The sequence below is a fragment of the Pocillopora damicornis genome, chromosome 6 (assembly GCF_964200805.1).
Source record: "Pocillopora damicornis chromosome 6, jaPocDami1.2, whole genome shotgun sequence".
Lineage (NCBI taxonomy): Eukaryota > Metazoa > Cnidaria > Anthozoa > Scleractinia > Pocilloporidae > Pocillopora > Pocillopora damicornis.
In genome coordinates, this window is record NC_142675.1 from 7,882,090 (window position 1) to 7,902,601 (window position 20,512).

Consider the following 20,512-nt stretch of genomic DNA (forward strand, 5'->3'; position numbering starts at 1 on the left):
CACTTCTTGGTATGTACTGACTGAGTTTACGCGTCTGCATTGCGTTATTATTTCACTTGTAATCCGCTTGACTTCCGTTTCCGGCCCCAGGAGTATGGGTACTCCCGTGTATCTCCTCAGGGAATAGATCAGCGGTACCCAACCTTGATTATATTTAGTAGCCCTAGAAAAAGAATCCACGGTTGATAAACAAGAAAGAGGAGTTGAAAACTGACTGTTACAAGTTATATCATATTTGCGTGACTTTCATTTAGCTTCATACGTTCGCGCGATCAACATCGGTGCTAATGTTCTCATTCGTCACATTCGTAAGTTTCACGAATAGTTTAATCTGAATGGAACGTTTCTCCGGAAGAAATTTTTTTACAATTCATGCAAATATCCTTGGTCTTTAGCATAAATCGAGTTTTCTGCCATAACTCGCACCATCCCCCACGTTGTTTAGACAATTGTGCTGACTACGGCCGTCAAATTCACGAAGATGATCGTGACACTCGGTCCCAGTCTCAAAACGAAGAGGGGCTTAGTCGTTTATTCCTTCAAGTGACTTCCGTAGGATTTTGGCACAACCTTCCTCGTTGAAGCATCAGCAAAGGTCTGATAGGATGGTGTCTTTCAGTGATTATGAAATTTACTTACTCTTTCTTCTGCTGGTAAAGTTTCACGGGTCAGGTAAGTGTGAAAATTATTCTCCCGAACAAACGATTTTACTGTGTTTTTAATTACTATGTCCCATTTAAGCGTAGACATCGAGAATGCCGACCCTTTGTTTCTGAATGTGATTTTCGTCAAAATGATTTCCAAACTTCAAGGTGGCTTTCAACAGTTTTTGTACTTCAAAATTTAGATATGATGTTGGGATCTCTATCGCGTGATAAATGACGTCTGAATAACTACTATGCGATAGGAATCAAGAACAAAGGATTTTGTGCTTTGAGTGTAACAATACCATACGATCAGAATTTAACATCAAAATTGAAACTGAGAAGTGCAATATTTTCTTAATTAGTATGAGTCGTTTTCTTGGCGATGAGAAAAGATACTGCTTTGTCAGGTGGCTTAATGCAAACCCAGAAGAGAGTTGCCAATTCTGTACATAAACTCTCTTCCTTGCCATCCATCACTCATTATTAGGAAGAACCGTTACTAATTTTTCCACTTATTATTGGTTCAAATAATGACCTCAGCTAGGATGATAACTGCTAGCTAAGTTGAGTGTGACTTTTTCTCCAGGCAGCAATCATGTAAAGAAACTACATAATGCACTTGCATAGATAATTGAGCATTATCTGCTCATACCTTCATGTATGATTTGTCTACTTAACCAATTTTTAGCTTCATGCACATATGATTGTGGCATCCCACAATGGTAGTTGAGGACGACTTATTTTTGTTGTATATTTAAAACCAGTCAAAGGTTTCCCAGGACCAAACTCGAAGACATGTTTGCTTATCATATATACATACTGAGATTTACTCCAAGCTAATTAAAAAAAAAAAAAGGATTTATAATAAACTGCACAAATTATGATAGGTAGGATGGTTTTTCTCACAATTGAGAAATGGCCATCTGACCAATCACTAGTTGTAAATGAAATTTTGACCAGTGAAAACAATAGTATGGGTTTTTTTGCCTTTGTGGTGTGGGGGCTTGCCAAGTGAATGAAAGTGAATTTCAGCAAAGTTTGCTGGTTGTAGACAACTTTGGTATCATGACTTCAAGTTTGAAAACAAGAAGTCAGCCATTGGTGCAAACAAGCTAGATTCATCTTTGAAGATAATATCTGAGAAAGCTGGACTTCATGAAAATTGGTGAAAATCATTCTGATTTCTCCTCATGCAAACTGATCACAATCTTTGTCTAAATCTATGCTTTGATCAATCCCTAGCATTTGAAATTCAAGGAACTAATGTGGAATCTTCTCCAAAATGGTACAAAAGACCAAAATTTCTAGATTCTTACTCAGATAAGAAAGCATTACAATCCGCCTTTTCAATATGATTCATGCTCATGTGAGTGAGCAAAAATTCATGTTTCAAATAGGCATCATACTTCCCATGGTATTGACAAATGCTTTTCATTCAACTAATTTATTCCTTGAGTTTATCATTACTTTGTTCCCAGCAGTAAATATTGCTCTATTTTCTGCATACAAAACACACCCAAACTGCATTTCCTCAAATTACATTATATTTAGTTTGCTCATACGATTTTTATCCACTCATAGTCTAGACAAAACTTGCTTGTTCCTTGCTTGTTGTTCTATTTTTCTCAACTTGTGGATACAAATTGCATGCACTCAATAACTATGACACGTCTATATTTCTTACATGTCCCAACCATATTTAACCATTTTTGGAACTCAGTTGTACAAATTAAAATATAATATTAAACTTATTAATGCACTTGCTCTAAAATTATTGTTGCTGTAATTGTAGACAGACCTTCTGAGTGAATACACCAAAATTTATATTAAGTTTAAGAAGTTACAAAGATGCTACCATTTAATGACTCATGGTCCCAAGGTGTATGAACCAACAGCTTGTCCTGGGCCTCCAGTACTGACGTGATAGTGACAAAAAGCAAGAGCAAATTTGGCTTACAGGGTAAATCAAGGATTCTACCAAATCCAATTTTTTTTTGGCAGAAGTACTTCCCATAAGAATTACATTTAGTTCCTGTCTTTCTGTGATGCAGATAAGTTGAACCTCAGAATGCTTAATGACACAAAGGTACAAAAAAAGGTGAATTTTTGTCTTTCACTCGTGTAGAGCTTTACAGTGCACTGTAAGAAAAATCTAATTTTTTCTGTAAGAAATTAAGGTTCAAAAGGTCAGTTAATTTACCATTCAATGCTATCAAAGCACGCTTGGTCGCTGTTTTTTTTTGAGTTGTTTTGTTTTTTTTTGAGAGGTGCTTCTTTTATTGAAGTTATATTTTCTTAGCTTTCCCCCAACAAAGTGGGAAGCCACTTTGTTGGTTGTTGCTTTGAGCCGAGGTGAACAGCTGGTGGCTAACCACCAATGAGCTTGGCAGTCAATTTATACAAAAGTAATTAAATGAATCCACCATAATTTTCCAATGTCCACTTCAAAAATAAATTCCATGTTGTTGTGCATCTCTTCAGTAATAAATCACATATGACATCAGAATTTTATAACAACAAAAAAGTGGCAGTCATAAGATGCAGCTAAGCTATTTTTCTGGCATTCAGTTAAGAAAACTGAGTGAAATAGCAAACAGTGCAACAGTAGTAGAGGGGGTGAAAAAGTAGGGGAGGTTACAGCGCTGTTCCCTATTGTATGATTGTTTTACTTGATAAATGCAGGTGAGTGTGTCACTGATGTTCTTAGCATATTTTGATGTCCTCTGGGATTTATAACTGTACAGAGCAATGGCAACATGGAATCTATTTGTTTTATTCAATGAAGAAGCAAAAATTGTTAATGGTGATGTCACCTAATGTATGCGTTTGTCCTCTAACAGATTATACAGTATCGTGCAAAAGTACTGCAAATGAAAATTGCTGAATTTCGTTAATTGTTTCTTTGTAATTTCACCAACCTTTCTTGCAAAACTTTGTGGGAAGATTCTCACCTGCACTTCACATCATCTTGTGGTGCATGGCCGTTCTTAAGCAATTACATGAAAGAACCAATCAAAATGCATGTAGAATTCATATAAACCTTATTGATGGTAGAATTTTAAAGCCAAAGGAGGCGCAGTACAAGTTTTGAACATCATTGACATCCTTTATATGACCAAGGTTATAGACAAAGAAAATTGTGTTTGATTTCTTTTTTGTTTTGATAACTATAACATTGTAATTTTTATGCCAACTTAATGTGCCAAAGTTTTTGGAAAATCATGCACATGTGACAGGACTGCATGATCATTGCATTGTTGTTTGTGTTGTAGTTGTTGTTTTACCCTGTGAGATGACTTTAACAATAAATATTTTTTTAGTATAATTGCTTTTTCAGGTGATTATAGAGATGAGTATGCTCTGATTGGGATAAAGTTTTTGTTATTAAAAAAGTAAACCTCTTGAAACTGCCTGCTCATCTTGATATAGGTAATCAGTACAATTGTAACAAAATGTGTGCAATGTTTTCTTTATTTACATAATTTATGGTTGAATTTGAAAGCACCTGAGCAATTATATTAAAACAATTATTTTCTGAGGGCAGAGGGAAGATTATTGAATAATATTCACTTTACCTTTGGCAAATATTTGCAAATTGTTATCCACTATTATGTTATATTACCATATTAGGCAATGAAACACACCAAATATGCCTTGGTGGTATACTGTAGAACAGGGCATAAATAGTTAGACAGAAGTGATGTGTGTGAACTTTGATTTCTTTTCCAATTTTTATCAAAATGAATTTGTTAGCAGTGAACTTTAAAGCCCACAAGAATTTTATTCTGGTGATCAAGAACACTTAAATAGTTTCTTTTCTGTTGTTTTCATCTTTCTTCTTATGTGATGGGTAGGATGATCAGATGAGACCATACAGATTTTCAAAAACTAGAAACCAAAAGACAAGACAATGAAATGAGTGAATTATAAATCCTTCATTTGATGGTTTAACCTATAATATGTGTGGACATTTCCACTTTCCATTTCCCACCACAACAAGTTCTTCTTCAAAACATTTCTTCAAGTGTACCTCTTTTAAATTTTTGAAATTCACCACTGTTCAGATTTTGAAAATTAAAGAAAGTGGAACTTGTCAAAAATGATTTTCAGAAGCCACAAATAGTTACACATTACTGTTATTGAACCTTATTTCTTAGCAAATGAAAGCAAAATTATTTTGAGCTGATTGATATCATAGAATACCAGTGTAGTGCATATTTTAGTTAATTGTTGTTACTGTCAGCCTACAGTAAAAGTGCCTCTGTGGTGGACTCCATTTAAGCCCTTCTTCCTAAATATTATCCTTACACATGTAATTAAAGGGCTAGGAATATTATGTTTATGGTTTTCTATTTTAGGCGGTGTGGATGTGCATTTCACCCAGGAACCTTCTAATCCAAGCTATTTTAACAATGGTAGTGATGCCAACCTGGTGTGGGACTACACTGATCCACATAATAAAATTCAATACATCATCTATAGTGTTTTGGTCAATGGTGCATTTGTCGAAATGTTGGTTAATGACAGTCATGGTGTCCAAGAACATCCTAGTATTCCTCCATCTTACAAAGGAAGAGTTAAAATTGAAGAAAGAGCTACTCTAGTTATCAAGAACATCAACCCTGGAGACAATACCAAATTTAATTGTGAATTCATTGGAAGCTTTGTTGAAACAATTGAAAGTAGAGTTCAGCTTATTGTGGCAGGTAAGTATTACAAATATAAACATTAATAATCAAACATGAATCAAGTGCATTCAACTCATGTCCGTCATATTACCGAGACCTGGAGAAAGTAAACAATAGCATAAATATGCACAAACCTTTTTATGCAGGGCTGTAAATGGCTAGCTAACCTGACTTTTGGGAACAATAGTGCTACATGCAACACCACACTCATAAAAGGAGAAAGGAAATTATCACATAAACTGCGGTGTTATACAGGGATTTCCGGCCCTGAGAAAAGCCGTGAAAAAAATATTGTATTTTTTCACGTGTGTTGATATAGCCAATCAGCTGCTGACACGTCACTCGCCTTTGGCGCCACTTGGTCAGGTTGATGAATGAATGGCAAAGCCTTCACGACTCTCAACACAAGTTGGTTGTCGGAGCTTTCTCGAATTATGGCGACTTAAACACTAAAAAATCCGTATCGCTGACAGACAGTGAGGTTCAAACTTTCCTTGAGGAGAAAGAAAACCAATATACTAGGAGAAAAACCGAAAGTTACGTGTTTCGTGGCTCTGTGTTAGCATTTCTTCGGCTGAGAATGAAAATCGACTACGTGAGCTATCGAGTTAAACACTCGAAGAGAAATTCCATATCTACACGCGCACATGTACTATTCTCTATTACAATTTACTTTGTTGTTTCTCATGATTAAGAAATCAAAGAGTTATTCCTTAATTTATTCTTCTGGCACGAATAACTGGGTTGTTCTAATTATGCATAGATAACCATTATTAATATGAGCACTGAGATTTTCTCTCAGCAAAGCTGTCATTTAAAATGGTCACTCAAAACTAGAAACAATCCAACTGGTTTTATGATTTTGCTAAATCAATGAAGGAAATTATTGCATGACTAATCACAGGCAGCCTGTGAAATTAAATTGGTGTGAAAAGGATTGTATTTCTTTTCATGCCTGTTAAAGGGACTTGCCAAACGCAATGTAAGTCGGCACTGCACCATTTGCTGCTTTCTGAGGATTATACGATCTGAGAGGTTTGCAGATGTAGAATTAACCAACGGAATGGTGACTTCCTTACGTAATTTCAGATACTAAGGAGCAAATTGAGACTTGTCATTTGACTGTGATTCAAAGTTGAAAACGTTTGTGACATCTCAATACTCATGTTCAATTTACCTCATTGTTTGCTTGAACGATTTTATTCACTTGTGAAAAATTCAAACTCATTGTTTATTATGTTCACTTGCTTGTTTTTATCCTTTGGACTCATGAATAAAAATTGTTTGAGCTCACCATCCATTTCATAACATTTTTTCTTTCCTTTATTTTAATTATGCATTTGCTATGTTCTGTTGGCTTATTTTGATTGTAACACAATACCTGTCACACTACTTCTCTTCTCGAATTGTATTACGATAGAAAGATACCAGGTTATTAAGGCTTAAAAAGGGCAAAAGAATCGTCATTTGCATTTAGTTTTTGTAGCCCAAAGCCAATCCATGTCTCATATTTCACTTGTAGAAAAAATCCAGGGCCAAATATCTTGTTTTTTCTTTACTAAGACTGGAGTTTCTTTTAATTTTAAGTAATGGGCAAGCAGCATTCAGCATGCCACTGTTATATTCTTTTCATTGCGAAGAATCCATATTTTCCCTTTTTTATCAAAATTTCAGGTGTCTGGGTTGAGGATGTCTCCTGTAGATCCTTTGTTGGACCAGGTTCCGAGTGGGGTGTGGCTTGATTGGCTCTATTCCTATCTGTTTGTGCAGCAGCAAAAACTTTATCCACTAGAATGGAAGTAGCTTAGAAGCCAGGGTCCTTAGCCCAAAGAGTAACTTCCCAAATTAGCCCTTAATTCCCTTGGCTGGGGATTTGCTTTATAATTTAGCGTGTGAGAAGTTCTCCAGTAGCTAACGCCAACAGGTTAACTTGTGCTGAATGAAGTTTGAGCCTCCTTATAATAGTTGGCTGTTGGGGACCAATTCCTGGATGCTTTTGTTTATTTTATTGAAATTGGGTTAATTTTAAGACTGAGTCCAAGTAAGATTTGGTACGCTATGTGAGGAATGATATAATCTCTTTTACCTTTCAGAGGCACTACTTATAAACATCTCTTTAAGGGGAAAATATTACATTGAAGGATCCCCTGTCACCATGGCCTGTCAAGCTTCTGGGAAACCACTGCCGGATGTGGCATGGATTAGAAATGGAGCACTGGAAAGTTCAGGGAAGAAAGCTACGTTTTTAAAGTTCGATAACATAAACAGAACGGATGCAGGACAATATACATGTCGAGCCAATAACTCAGTGGAAGTCACTTCTATTGACACATCAATTGTAGTTCAGTGTAGGTACATTTTAACTTTAGTTTTCTATTTCTGAATTTACTTTAGTTACAGTGCGAATCCTGTTATTGGGGTCAGCTACCCAGAACTAACAAATCTGTTCAAAGTTGAAAGGAAACAGAATTCCACATCAAGTCCTTTTTGGCTTTGTATACATTGGTCCCAATTATTGGTTGGGACAATTGAATTTGCGTGGAATCATCGCTCATGTTATTTTATTAGAAGGATGTGACATTTTTTTGCCAAGTCATTGCTTCAGTTGGACTGTGTTTAACTCAGAAAATGGCTTAAATCCGTTTCCGAATCATTGTGACAATCCAAAATTCACTCCTTTTGACTAGCATACAAGGCTAGCGCATATTCTGATTCTGTGTGAGGGCTCTGGTTGCGGCTTAATGGAAAGCTGAGATTTGGTCAAAATTCTTTCTGCTGAGAAATTACAGTTTTCTTTACTGATAGCTGAGATCAGCTAATAGGTGCGGAAATCGGCTCAAACCAAAACTGCATACTTAAGATTTGCCCACATATCTGCATGTGTGACATTCGAGATATGTTATTTCAGGGCGAGAGTCCATTTTGTATTTAATTATTCGTAAGCCTTGCCACTTTATAGTAAATACTCGACTGCCAAATGACACAAAAGTGACGGACTGTACTATGGAGTGATTAAAACCTTCACTTTTTTCTCATTTAAAGACAGGGAAAGGAATAACAAATCCTGCACTCGGGTAATTGATTTCTATGACTTTCTAGTTTTGGAGGTTGTATAACCTGCAAGCATTATGCCGCCCCCCTATGAGAGATATGTAATTCCTACCTTCATTTAGTTTCCCCAAGGTTTTTCATTCAAACAAGCAGTTTACATACTATTGTCCGTGCAAATTTAAAATACTTATCATCACAATTGTAATTTTATTTAGCCTTTTTCAGACTCCAAGGAATTAAAACGAGCCACGATAGTGTGAATACAACCTGACCAAATCTCTCTGGTTTTTCGTTTTGGTCTTTCGCTCTGCTGCTGCTTAAGCTCTTTGCAACAGCAAACTTGAGGAAGCTTGGATTGTGAACAAAAAATTGAATTGTTTGTTTGCATATTTAGTAGTGGAGTCGAGTCAAAAATCCCTAATGATTTTGAGGATGCTCCTCTACCCAGAAGCATCTAGCCTATGAGGCCCTCGACTTCAGGTTTCTCTTAAATTGATCAAGGGAAGCTCTGTTCCTCAGGAATCTCTAAGATAAATATATCATCCTGGTATTAATTGAGGAAAATAGGGAATGTCTTAGATTCAAATTGAGTTGCCGCTTTTTTGTGAGATGAGATCCTCTCACGTGCAGCGTTTAGGGCACTGTTGCACTCGTCTTATTATGGATTTTCATCACAAATTTTTCATGAGCGACAACGATTTTATGTCCGTTAAGACATAAAGCTGGTCCTCCCAAATTGCTCATTTTTATTAACAGACGATTTAAAATAGCTATCCTAGTAACAACATAGTTGGTGTTATTTTTCTTGCGGCAGTAATGCCATTGTTTTTCAGTGTGCAATGTTTAAGTTAAAGTATTTTGCTTATAGTCAGCATTCCAATCATGCGTAAATGACTTGCCACAATTTTCTACCACAAAAGCGTTATATTTTCTGCCCAAGGCACTCCATGGATTGATAAAAGATTAGCCCTTCCTTGTTGCATTATCGTGCACCCTCTAGACTTTCAAAAAAGAAGATTATGATTAATAACCAGGCGAAATGTATGAGCAGTGAAATAAACTGAGATTGAGATTTTGATTTGATTTATATTTTTAGACAAACCTGAAGGTGCGAGGCTCACTACCAATGCTGCACAAAATACCGTCACCGAAGGAGACACTGTTACATTCAAGTGCATAGTTATGGCTGCTGTGCCACAAGTATCAATTTACAAGTTCTATTTCAACGGCAGCCTCCTAGGCGAGAACAGCAATAGTGAGTATACTCTCAATAACGTCAATCGATCTCAGCACTCTGGCGAATACAAATGTGTCCCACATAATGACGTTGGAGATGGAGCGAAAGCCACTGTGAGACTTAACATAAAGGGTAAGTAGAAACATATTTGAGCATTTTTAAGTACTTTTGATTTATAATCTAAAACGGGAAAATGTTTAATACCAGTTTACATTGCGTCAATAAAACTTCCCACACAGTGAATCATTACAACCCCGAACAGAGAGGAATAGAGACCCTGGTAATGAGGTTGACGTTTTGTGCCTGGCGAACAGCACATATGCTAGTTAGCAGTATTCTCAAGCCGATGAAGACTTTTGTTGATGTTCCTGATGTTTTTAACAGATTTTCGAGGATAGGGAATGTTTTCTTCATATGTAGTGTATGATGTCAGGATCAGTTGAACTGATATGTCATCGAAATGAATTAAAATATTGGTTTGCGAAAATGAGTCATAATTAAAAAAAACCACAATGAACAACCTCGAGTTAAGATATCACCAGTCAATTATATGCTGCCTTCAATCCTAATAAGCCAGGGAAACTGCAAGTGGTGTTTGACTGCACAGCTCGATACAAAGGGACATCGCTCAATGACCAACCACTAAGTGGTCCAGACTTGACTAACAGCCTGTTTGGTGTCCTCTTAAGATTTCGTCAGGAATCAGTATCTCTCTCCTTAGACACCAAAGCCATGTTCCATCCATTAATGGTTGATACAAACGATGTTGATACCGTAAGGTTCCTTTGGTGGCCTGACGATGGCTTATCTAAGGACCCTGTTTAGTACATCTTTTGGTAGCACGTCTTCACCAAGTTGGGACAATTTTGGTTCAAAGGAAAGACGGCTCAAGACAATGCAGGAGACTTTGACAATGAAGTGATCGACACAGTATTGAAGAACTTTTATGTGGATGACTGTTTGAAATCAGTGCAATCAAATGAAGTTGCCAGTAAATTGAGAGAAGATTTGTGTGTTCTATTGTCAAGAGGCGGATTTCGATCGACTTAATGGTTGTGTAACAGGAGGGAGGTCCTCAAAACCATTCCAACCTCAGACAGAGCTTCGTCAATTTTGGATTTGGATTTAAATTCTGGTGTACTTCCTATTGAAATAACCCTTGGTGTTCAGTGTAACATGGATAGCGACATGTTTACCTTCAAGACGGTACCAAGGGGTATGTCCTTCACACGAAGAGGGATTCTATCAGTGACTAGCTACATTTATTATCCACTTGACATAGTATCACCAGTCACCTCACTAGCTAAAAAGTCTCTGCAAACAACGACTCACCTGGGATGAGGATATAGTGGGAGAGAAATCTCAGTTTTGGAGACGATGGCTATCAAATTTACTTATGCTTTCAAGTGTTGCCTTACCAATATGTTTGAAAGCTATCGAATTTGACCGAGTACAAAATGCAGAGCTTCACCACTTTGCAGATGCCTCTCAGACTGCTTATGGAACTGTGTCATATACAAAACTCGTCAATGAAAATAGCCTTACCCACTGCAGTTTCTTCGCTGGGAAATCTCGCGTAGCTCACGTGAAACAGATGGCTATACCCAGATTGGAATTGTCAGCCGCTCTTTTAGCTGTCAGAATGAATCAGACGTTACAAGAGGAATTTCAGACAAAATTTGACAAGACAGTGATTTGGTCAGACTCCACAGCTGTCCTCCAATAAATCAAGAGCAAAGAGGCAAACGATTCTACATGTTTGTGACCAATTACCTGGAAGTGATACATGATAGCTCAGAACCTTCCCAGTAGAACGTCGTGCCAACAAGCAACAACCCAGCTGACGATGCCGGCCGAAAACAAACGGTAAAGGAGTTATTAAAGAGGGAAGTTTGGTTCAGAGGCCCTAAGGTTTTTACACCCAGCAGTCAGAAGTCAAGCTCGAACAGACCATGTTACTCTCATGGAGGATAAAAGACCACTAGACCTAATGATTCTGCAATATTCGTCACGGTTTGAGTTTAAGAAGAGAGTTTCTTGGCGTCTGAGATTTAAGAAAAATTCCTTAAGAGCAAAAGTTGCTTAGAAGAGGACCCTGTTGATCCATTACCTTGTGGAAGGCTGTCCATAGACGAATTACGACGTGCAGAGGCTCAAATCGTCACATACGTGCAAAAACTAGCTTTCTCGCCAGTGGTTAAAGCCCTCCCAGACTTGAGACTAGGAGAATACGAGAAGCGTAAATTGAAGATTATTAGCTCACTTGGTTCAGTGTACAAGTTTAGACCATTTCTTCATGGAGCAGGAATATTGAGAGTTGGTGGTCGGCTTCAAAATTCTTCATCGGATTACCAATCGAAACATCAATTGCTGTTACCTTCAAAGCACCATGTTACCAAGCTGCTCATTATAGATGTTCATCAGTCTGTGGGTCATCTAGGTCAAGAATATGTCCAGACCAGTTTTAGAGAAAAGTACTGGATCTTAAGGGGACGGGCTGCTCTTTGAAGAGTATTCAGTAACTGTTTGACATGCCAAAAACAAAATGCTGCAAAGGGCCTACAATTGATGTTAGATTTACCTGGTAACAGGCTTATTCCAGATAAACCCTTGTTTTCTACCGTTGGCAGAGATTCCTTTGGCCCACTGCGGTATGGTGTCTTTTCTCTTGCTTGACTATCCAAGCAATCCACATTGAAGTGACCGAGTCTCTCGAAACAGAATCGTTTATTCGCGCTCTATGCAGATTCATCAGCAGAAGAGGGACGCCAAAGATGGTAAGAGGTAACAATGGTATGAAGTTAAGTAGCGGAGAGAGAGAGAAATCCCTGAAGCCCCTAAACAACTGGAATCAGTAGAAGATAGAAGTTTTCCTACATCAGAAGAACATCAAGAGGAAGTTTAATTTCCCTGAAGCATCACACATGGGAGGAGTCTGGGAACGCATGATTCGTTCAGTGAGAAAGATCTTACGAGCCCTTTTTTTAAAAAGCAACAATTGGTTCTGGAGACGCACGGCCAACGTTGATGGCAGAAGTTGAGGGAATTCTCAGTGGTCGATCATTGACTCTCAACAATAGCATTCAGTCCCATTGATTCACAATCTTTGACTACTAACCATTTGTTACTTCGATCGCATTTAAATTTGCCGCCAGGAGTCTTCATTAAGAATGATTTGTACTGCCATCGTCGCTGAAAGCTGGTTCATTTGAATTTGTGGGCCAGATGTGCGTGAACTTTGAACACGAGTGGACTAAGTTAAGGGACTCTTAGGTTATTCATTATTTGAAATCTAATCGTCCAATATTTAAAGTAAACCTAAAGGGCTGGGATGTAGCAACCAGAATTTGAATTTCTGTCTATTTTCAAGAAACTGCGGAAATATTTTATATTGTTTTTCTTTCAATTGAACTACTATTGTGATGTTCTGTTTCGATTCAATTAAGCCCGCGCTTTTGCATGAGGTTGTGGAAGAATTACGTAGTGCTGGTAGCACTTTATTTCACGCCAGTACAAGCTTTGTTTTCGTTACATATTTCTCATTAGTAGTTGATTTCAGATAAGTCAGTCGTTTCGTTAGTTTTTGCTAGAGCCGTGTTACTTTTGTTTGAGAGTTTTATTTCCAGACCTGGTTACGCCACGAAGTGTAAGTTCGTTTCTTTTTTATGTAGTTCTGTCGATAGTCTTGTTGTTATATGTGTACTTAGATATTTGTATTAATTATTTATTTTCCTTTGTATTAACTCAGTATCATACATTACAATACCCAAAAACAAAAGAAAGTAAAATTTGACCCAAGGATAAAATTGAGCCACAACATACAGAACTACACATCTACACGTCTTTACATCTACATATTCCTCCATCAGGCGAACAGATAAGCTGTGCGTTCATTTTGTGGCGAACCTGGCGCTGCCAAACCTTTCCCATTTTACTTGGAAATGTATTTTTTCCGATATTTTCGATATTTGCATCTTAAAATTAAATAAAATTTATTATTTATATATATAATATTAACATATTAACACTTGACACATTGTCACTTGACCTTTTATTTCAAACTTGGCCCTGAACCTCCGTGAAAAAAATTACTTTAGCTAACGTATTATTATTATCATGTGATTTGAGGTTGGTATGATGATGACATAAAATTTAAAATTTCTTGTCGATCATTTTAAGTCGTATTTTGTTTTTTCCCAGTTCAAACAGTTTCAAGTACAGTTGCCACCTCATCCCAAACAACTCTCGCAGGTAAATGTTCTTTTATAGGCATTTTCTTTGTTTTATTACATGTAAAACTTTGTAATCATAATAGCATGTTCTTTAGTGTTACAAAATGAGTTTGAGTAAAAGACAAAGAGTGAATTAGGTCACTGAGGGCCTGGAACTTAGCGAAGGACTGTAGACTCACAAACAGTCACAACAATGTTCAAGCTGAATTATTGTTAGATGGAACCACTTCTCGGCAGTTTTTGTGAACCAAGGCTCTTCATTTTTTTCGTAAATGTAAAAGGACACGGTTTTTCTTCAACTTCAGAAAGCACAGAAGTTTACCTGACAGCGACAATACAGGGGAACTGTAGCAGACGTTCAGAAGTTGCTGCGAAATTTCCAGAAATGGTTAGATAATCTACTTGATCTGTGTACCGTAGTGTATAGAATACTGCCATGATATTTATCATTAAAAGGGAATCTTAATCAATCTAATGTTGACCGAAATCTCAATATTTCTGTTAAAACAAAATGACATTTTGAACGATCCTCAATTACGAAACAAGTACTCAAATTTACATTTTTTTCTTTAAATGTGCTTTTAGGCTTGTCAAATTGCCTTTAAGTTTGGCTGCTCATCCGCCAACACCGTGAACACCAGGTAAGGTGCAGTTTGTCTCCATACTGAAACAACAAACGCTAACGCAAATCTGTGTTCTGGGGCAGAGAGGAGCTTTATCTCAGTTTGGCGTATTTTAGTGTTAAAATTGGTGTATCTGCTCTTAAAAAAATCTTAGTTAATGCAAAATAATCTACATTTGAAGTACATTTTATTTAATGTACATCAACAGATTGACACAGAATGACAAGAATTAATTTTATTTACCTTGGTTTATTAGATCAAAAATACTCTTTTGGTTAAATCTCAATGTATTTTAACACTTAAAAGTCACCAAAGTACAAATAGAATGCCGAATAGAGAACCGTGCCGTAAAGAGCACAATGCATAAATTATGACTGATTATGCAATTGAAGCCGTGTGGTTACTCAATTTTTGTCACGCAAGGTGCGCCTTCGTCGAATTGCTCTCGCTGTAAACTCTGTCCTTTCGGTAACGTACTTTGTTTGGCGCTGGATTCTTTCTAATCTTTAGGCTACTCATTTATAATAAGTCAAAACAGACCACAAGACGCCTATATCCCCAAGTGTAACGTTGCGTAACTTAAGTACTCCGGTTCTCCTAATTCATAACCTGTTTAACTATTTCTCAAGTAACGTTATTTAAATTAAGGTAGCGACAATTTTTTTCACAGAGCAAAGACAGCAACAAGGTCCTATAATGAAAATGTTATTTATTGTAACAAATGGCTTGGTATTGTAATCGTAATAAGCTTTCAAGGGAGAGAGATAAACAAATATTAGGAATAGGAAATGTAGTTATATTCTCCAAAGGTGACAAATGTTTGAATAGGTGAAGATGTAAAAGCAGATGAAGAAACTACTTGCAAACCTAAATGAACTCTTCCCACGATTTCTTTTTGTTTAATACCGACTGTATAATCAGTCATAACTTATGCGTCTTACTCTTTTCGGCACGGTGTTCGATTCGGCATTTTACATCCTTCCCCCTTACCTAGGTGTGGTAGTGTTGTTCTCGACTTCATGATGAGGTTCAATCGAAGTGTAGTCGTCAGCAATGTTTTGACTGTCCTGTTGGATGCTGCAAGGCGAGAGAAATTTGGAGGTTTCAAAGTCGATCCAGAATCAATTAAACAAGTTTTTATAACCACAGACGGCTCGGAAAGCACAACAAAAAGTATGTTTTACAAGAAATATCATTGTTAAGTGTTTACACGTATTCGTCCGAAGATGGACATTTTTAATTGTATTCCGTATCTGTTTAATTAAACAAGTCATTTCTGTGAGTCATATATTTCCAAGTTTTATTTTCGTTGCTGTTGTTGTTTTTATTAAATTAAACAAAATCTTACTTTTAAAAATTATTATAGAGAGAGTAGCACCTTGCTTTTCCTTAGTACCTAGCCAGTTCGAGTGAACGGTTTTCGTTCTACAGCATAAGCTACGTAGTGAGAGCAGTGTATTGACCACGATCACTGTAAATGTTGTTTGAATGTTATCTGATCAAGCTTTGTAAACTGAATCATTTTAGGTCCTGAGGAATGTAACTGCCCATCTAACAACGTCTCGTTAGCCATAAATGGGGTTCTTGCCTTCACAATCGTTCTTCTAATTATTTACATAATCTGGCTACATAAGAAAGGTAGGTAAAAAATTCATAATCTATGATAGAGGGTTTGGCTGCAAGATTCTTTATTAAGCAAAAGCAAATCTTGACCCACATCCACATCATTTGTCTTCTTTTTCCTTTCGTTCTTTTTCAGGCGCTGTTGGGAAACAGAGGTAAGAATTTGGCACTTGGATTGTGTCCTTGTAATGTACCAGATATGGTATCATCGTATAACAAACTTCCACTTAAACTGATTCTTTGCTCAAAATAAATATTTTTATGCTTTCTCAATTGTAGGACTTATGAAGATGAAAGAGGTGTTTCCTACGTAAGTTACAGCTAAGACATCGAGGTCATGTTAGTGTGGACAGTAATTATGTAATCTCACTTTACCTCTACTCTCTAGAAGGAAATAAACGCTTGCAACAAATAGGAAGGAAAAAAGGTGTAGTTCTACCAAAAAGGCATAATGCATTAATGACAGGTATAATAAAATATGGGAAGAAGTTTGACTCGATAGGATCTTTTTCCTGGGATCATGTCCTTTACCAAGCTGCTCCATCGATTTTCCTTCGGTTGTCTCAGGTTCAACTGCGTGGTTTCACTTCATAGATCGCAAACTGGTCTGCACCCGGTTGATATTTGTTTTGTAAATGATTTTTTTTTCACGCCGTTTTGGCCGTCTCTTTATCTTGATGCCTTATTTTCCAAGCGTTAGTCCAGGAGCTTAGTACAGCAAGAGTTTTTTTTTCGTGTGTGCATTTGTCAAAAAATCGCACAACCAATCGACGATCTTCATGTTGCGGTTTGTAGCTTCAACGAATATGCTATGAACCTCGATCACTGCATTGGACATGATAGTTTCAATGGCAGAGAACAAAGTGTTAGTAATAATAAATATTAGTAATATTTAAGGACAAGAGATTATAAACTATTAATAATCTCTTGTTCTGAAATAATATAAACGCTTGTCTGATGAAAACGGGTAAACTGATTTTTATGAAAATGTAGGAAATTTTATTGGGATTAATAACAGATTTGTATATGAATACCTTAACGGTATGTTGGTTTAATAGAATGAAACAGGATTAGAAGATAGCGAACCAAGTCTACCCGATTCAGCAAAACTCACTCAGCCTCCTGCGGAATATATGGATCTCATAGAAGTCAACAAACATGATAGAAAAGCAGAAAGTACCGCTTCAGGTGCTGATTACGTGCCTCTTCATCCGTTAACACGCTGCTGGGAAGTTCCAAGACACCACGTGACCATAGAAAAAATTATTGGTAAAGGTGCTTTTGGTCAGGTTGCCAAGGGAACAGCAGTAGGACTTCAAGGGAGTCCTGAAGCGACCACAGTGGCTATTAAGATGCTTAAAAGTGAGTTCTTGAACTGTAAATTGAATGACAGTCTTGGCCTACAGTCATATACTGTTACCGGGTTATGTAACTTTTGGCTATTTGTCATTCGATAACTTATGTCGCTATTCGACATTTTGCATATTATTTCCGTTAACCAAATTTTACTCCTTGTTTTTAACGCTCCAGCAAACGCTACTGAATCGGACAAGAGAGATTTGATGAAAGAACTTGACACAATGAAGCAGCTGAAACCACATCCTTATGTCATTAAACTTCTGGGATGCGTTACAGAATCTGGTAAGCTTTGATTATGAGGTCCAATTTTGCTGTACACATTTTGCATCTGATTTACTCTGAAACGCTTTCTCATCATTGATAATTTGCTTCAATGGAAGATTCACTGCTTCACAATCGCGCACAAAAAACAACCATTGCATATGGTAATTTTATCCTTTTTTAGCTAACAGCGACGCTCTTAGATTTGCTGATAGACGAAGACCAAATATTTGCCATTGTACAAGCCATTCTGTTGTATGAGCAGAATCGTTTTTTCTAAGGGAATATTTGGCCTGTATCTTCTTATGAGACCGTTACAAAGTTTTTCAGCTTTTCTTCGTAAAACTACATCTTGTTTTCGTGCGATTTCTTCAAAAGTATTGAACCTGACTGTGCTATTTATTTATTTTAATTATTGCTAATTTTTTTAGAGGGAGAAATATATAAATGAAACTGTTTAATTTCTTCAGAACAGCTGCTGGTTTTGATTGAATATGTGCCTTTTGGGGATCTGCTGGGTTACCTGAGAAAGAGCCGTGGATTAAAAGACACTTACTTCAAAGACCCGGATATCAAACCACTAACAAATCTGACGTCACAGCAGCTGATGAAGTTTGCGTGGCAAATTGCTGATGGAATGAGTTATTTGTCCTCAAAATCTGTAAGTTAATTACAAAGGCACCAAAGAAGAACAATTTTAAAACCTTCTTGTAAGGTGTATCGTCATGTGAGGCTATGTCTTGCATAGAATAATATGTCTTCACAAGATCACGCCCGGGATATGCAAACGTATTCTTACGGTCTCGTTGAGGCTGTTTCCGGGAACCCTACCAGTTTTGACGTCATCACCAAAGTTATATTTCAGTGTGCGAATGGCGATATTTGTGCATCGCTGCAAGTGCACCTCGTCGAAATTAAATATGTGGGTTTTTCTCGTGTAGGCAAAGGCAGAGATGTGAATGAATAGGATCTTTTATTCAGCCTAAACTGAGTGTACAACGAATATCCATTTTAGTGACAAGAAAGAAAAGGAATTAAAACTTGAAATTCAAAAATTCGTCTTTGGTTGCTAAACTGCTACATTACAGAATCCTATTTCGAATAAAATCTTAAGATAAGCTTTCTATGAAATAATTAGGTATTGCAGAAATGAAGTAGTTTGCTTCCCTTTGGAAGGTGGAGCAGTAACTATAATAATTTTAATTTTCTGCCATCTGGAAGAAAGAGAAATACGCACACCATATTATGTCGCTGGATATTTCTATTTTCCTATCTGAATCATTTCATTTCAGTTCTTTTTCTTCTGAAATCGCTAATTTTTGCTCTCGTATCAATGCTTTCTTAGATCATTCACCGAGACCTTGCGGCTCGTAATGTGTTGGTTGGACAAAAGGAAACTTGTAAAGTGACAGACTTCGGAATGGCCAGAGATGTGCAGCAGGAAAATATTTATGAACGAAAGACTAAGGTAATCAAGAAAGAGGGGAGGTGGGGGCGGTACTACATATCGTTCAGTTCAATTATCTTTCACAATCATTGTTGTGATAAAGCTGATATACTCCTGATTTCGATGACAAAATCCTTGGATGGGACCATAATGAAAACAGCCATTTGTATACGAGTATAATTTTAAATATCACTGTCTTTGACCGGTCGCTTTCTATAATTTTTTAGCTCTTTCAAAAAGTGATATTTGAAATCTTTAGGGCCGTCTTCCAGTGAAGTGGACAGCTTATGAGGCCTTGATGTATGGTAAATATACCACCAAAAGTGATGTGTAAGTATACCCGATTATTACCCGTAGCAATTTTCCAACAAGTTTTACCAATAGAATAAGAGGAAGGGTAAGTTTTGGGCTCGGTAAAGAAATAGAGAAAGATGTTTTTCATCCTCTCACGAGCGTTGGACAATGAAAATATTCTTCACTCCCCATGAGGAATCGAACCTCAGACCATCGGATTCCGCGCTCCGATGCTCATACCACTGAGCCACAGAGACTCTACGACTCTACTCTCTTGCATACTGCAAGGATCAGCAATGTCGATAGAGTCATGTTTGTAAATAAAAATAAGAGAGAGAATCGGAGCGCGGAATCCGAAGGTCTGAGGTTCAATTCCTCGTGGGGACTCAAAATTTTTCCTTCGTCCCACAATCGTGACAAGACGAAAAACATCTTTCTCTAAGTTTTATCAGTTTTAATCAGGACATGAATTCTATGCTTTGTCAAAGAATACATATATTTTAGTTGTCGTATAAAATGTTTATGTCTTCAGTCACCCAATATATATTTGTTTGATTTGCCTTTCTGCAGATGGAGTTATGGAGTTTTGCTGTACGAGATTTTTACCATAGGTAACATCGATGGAAATTTATAAGGCCCTGTATATGTTTTTTGCTATATACCATGTTCAATTAAGCAATGTAAGGTGTTCACTTAGACAAACGTAATGAGCTTCAAACCACATCAAATGACATGGGTGGTGTTTCAGTGAAGGTCGTTTTTTCGTCACATTTATATTTCGATGGTATTATGGCTCTTCCAGGTGGTTCACCTTACCCACGAATGGATGGAAGAAAAATTGCAAACTTACTTCAGGAAGGATACAGGATGCCTAAACCACAACACGTTGATGAGGAATTGTAAGTGTTTTTTCAATTCGTTCTCGCTCATCCTACAAGGAAACGTTCTTTAAATCTCTAATAGATAATTTGAACAATACCAGGTATCAGATTATGATGAAATGCTGGAAGAATGACCCAGATGCAAGACCAACTTTTACTGAATTGAAAA

General features: G+C 37.0%; 1 protein-coding gene across 1 annotated transcript; it reads left to right on the top strand.

Annotated features, from left to right (window-relative positions):
* The first annotated feature begins 528 nt into the window (after window positions 1-528).
* On the top strand, window positions 529-20,046 carry LOC149043746 (uncharacterized). The gene is made up of 16 exons (XM_089210694.1): window positions 529-672; window positions 5,006-5,353; window positions 7,429-7,683; window positions 9,483-9,755; window positions 13,824-13,868; window positions 14,149-14,243; window positions 14,441-14,496; window positions 15,473-15,651; window positions 16,006-16,116; window positions 16,238-16,256; window positions 16,381-16,411; window positions 17,160-17,463; window positions 17,632-17,742; window positions 18,192-18,382; window positions 19,067-19,189; window positions 19,428-20,046. The coding sequence occupies exons 1-16, from the start codon at window positions 606-608 to the stop codon at window positions 19,500-19,502; spliced, it is 2,283 nt and encodes a 760-aa protein (XP_089066820.1). The 5' UTR covers window positions 529-605; the 3' UTR covers window positions 19,503-20,046.
* Window positions 20,047-20,512: the final 466 nt, after the last annotated feature.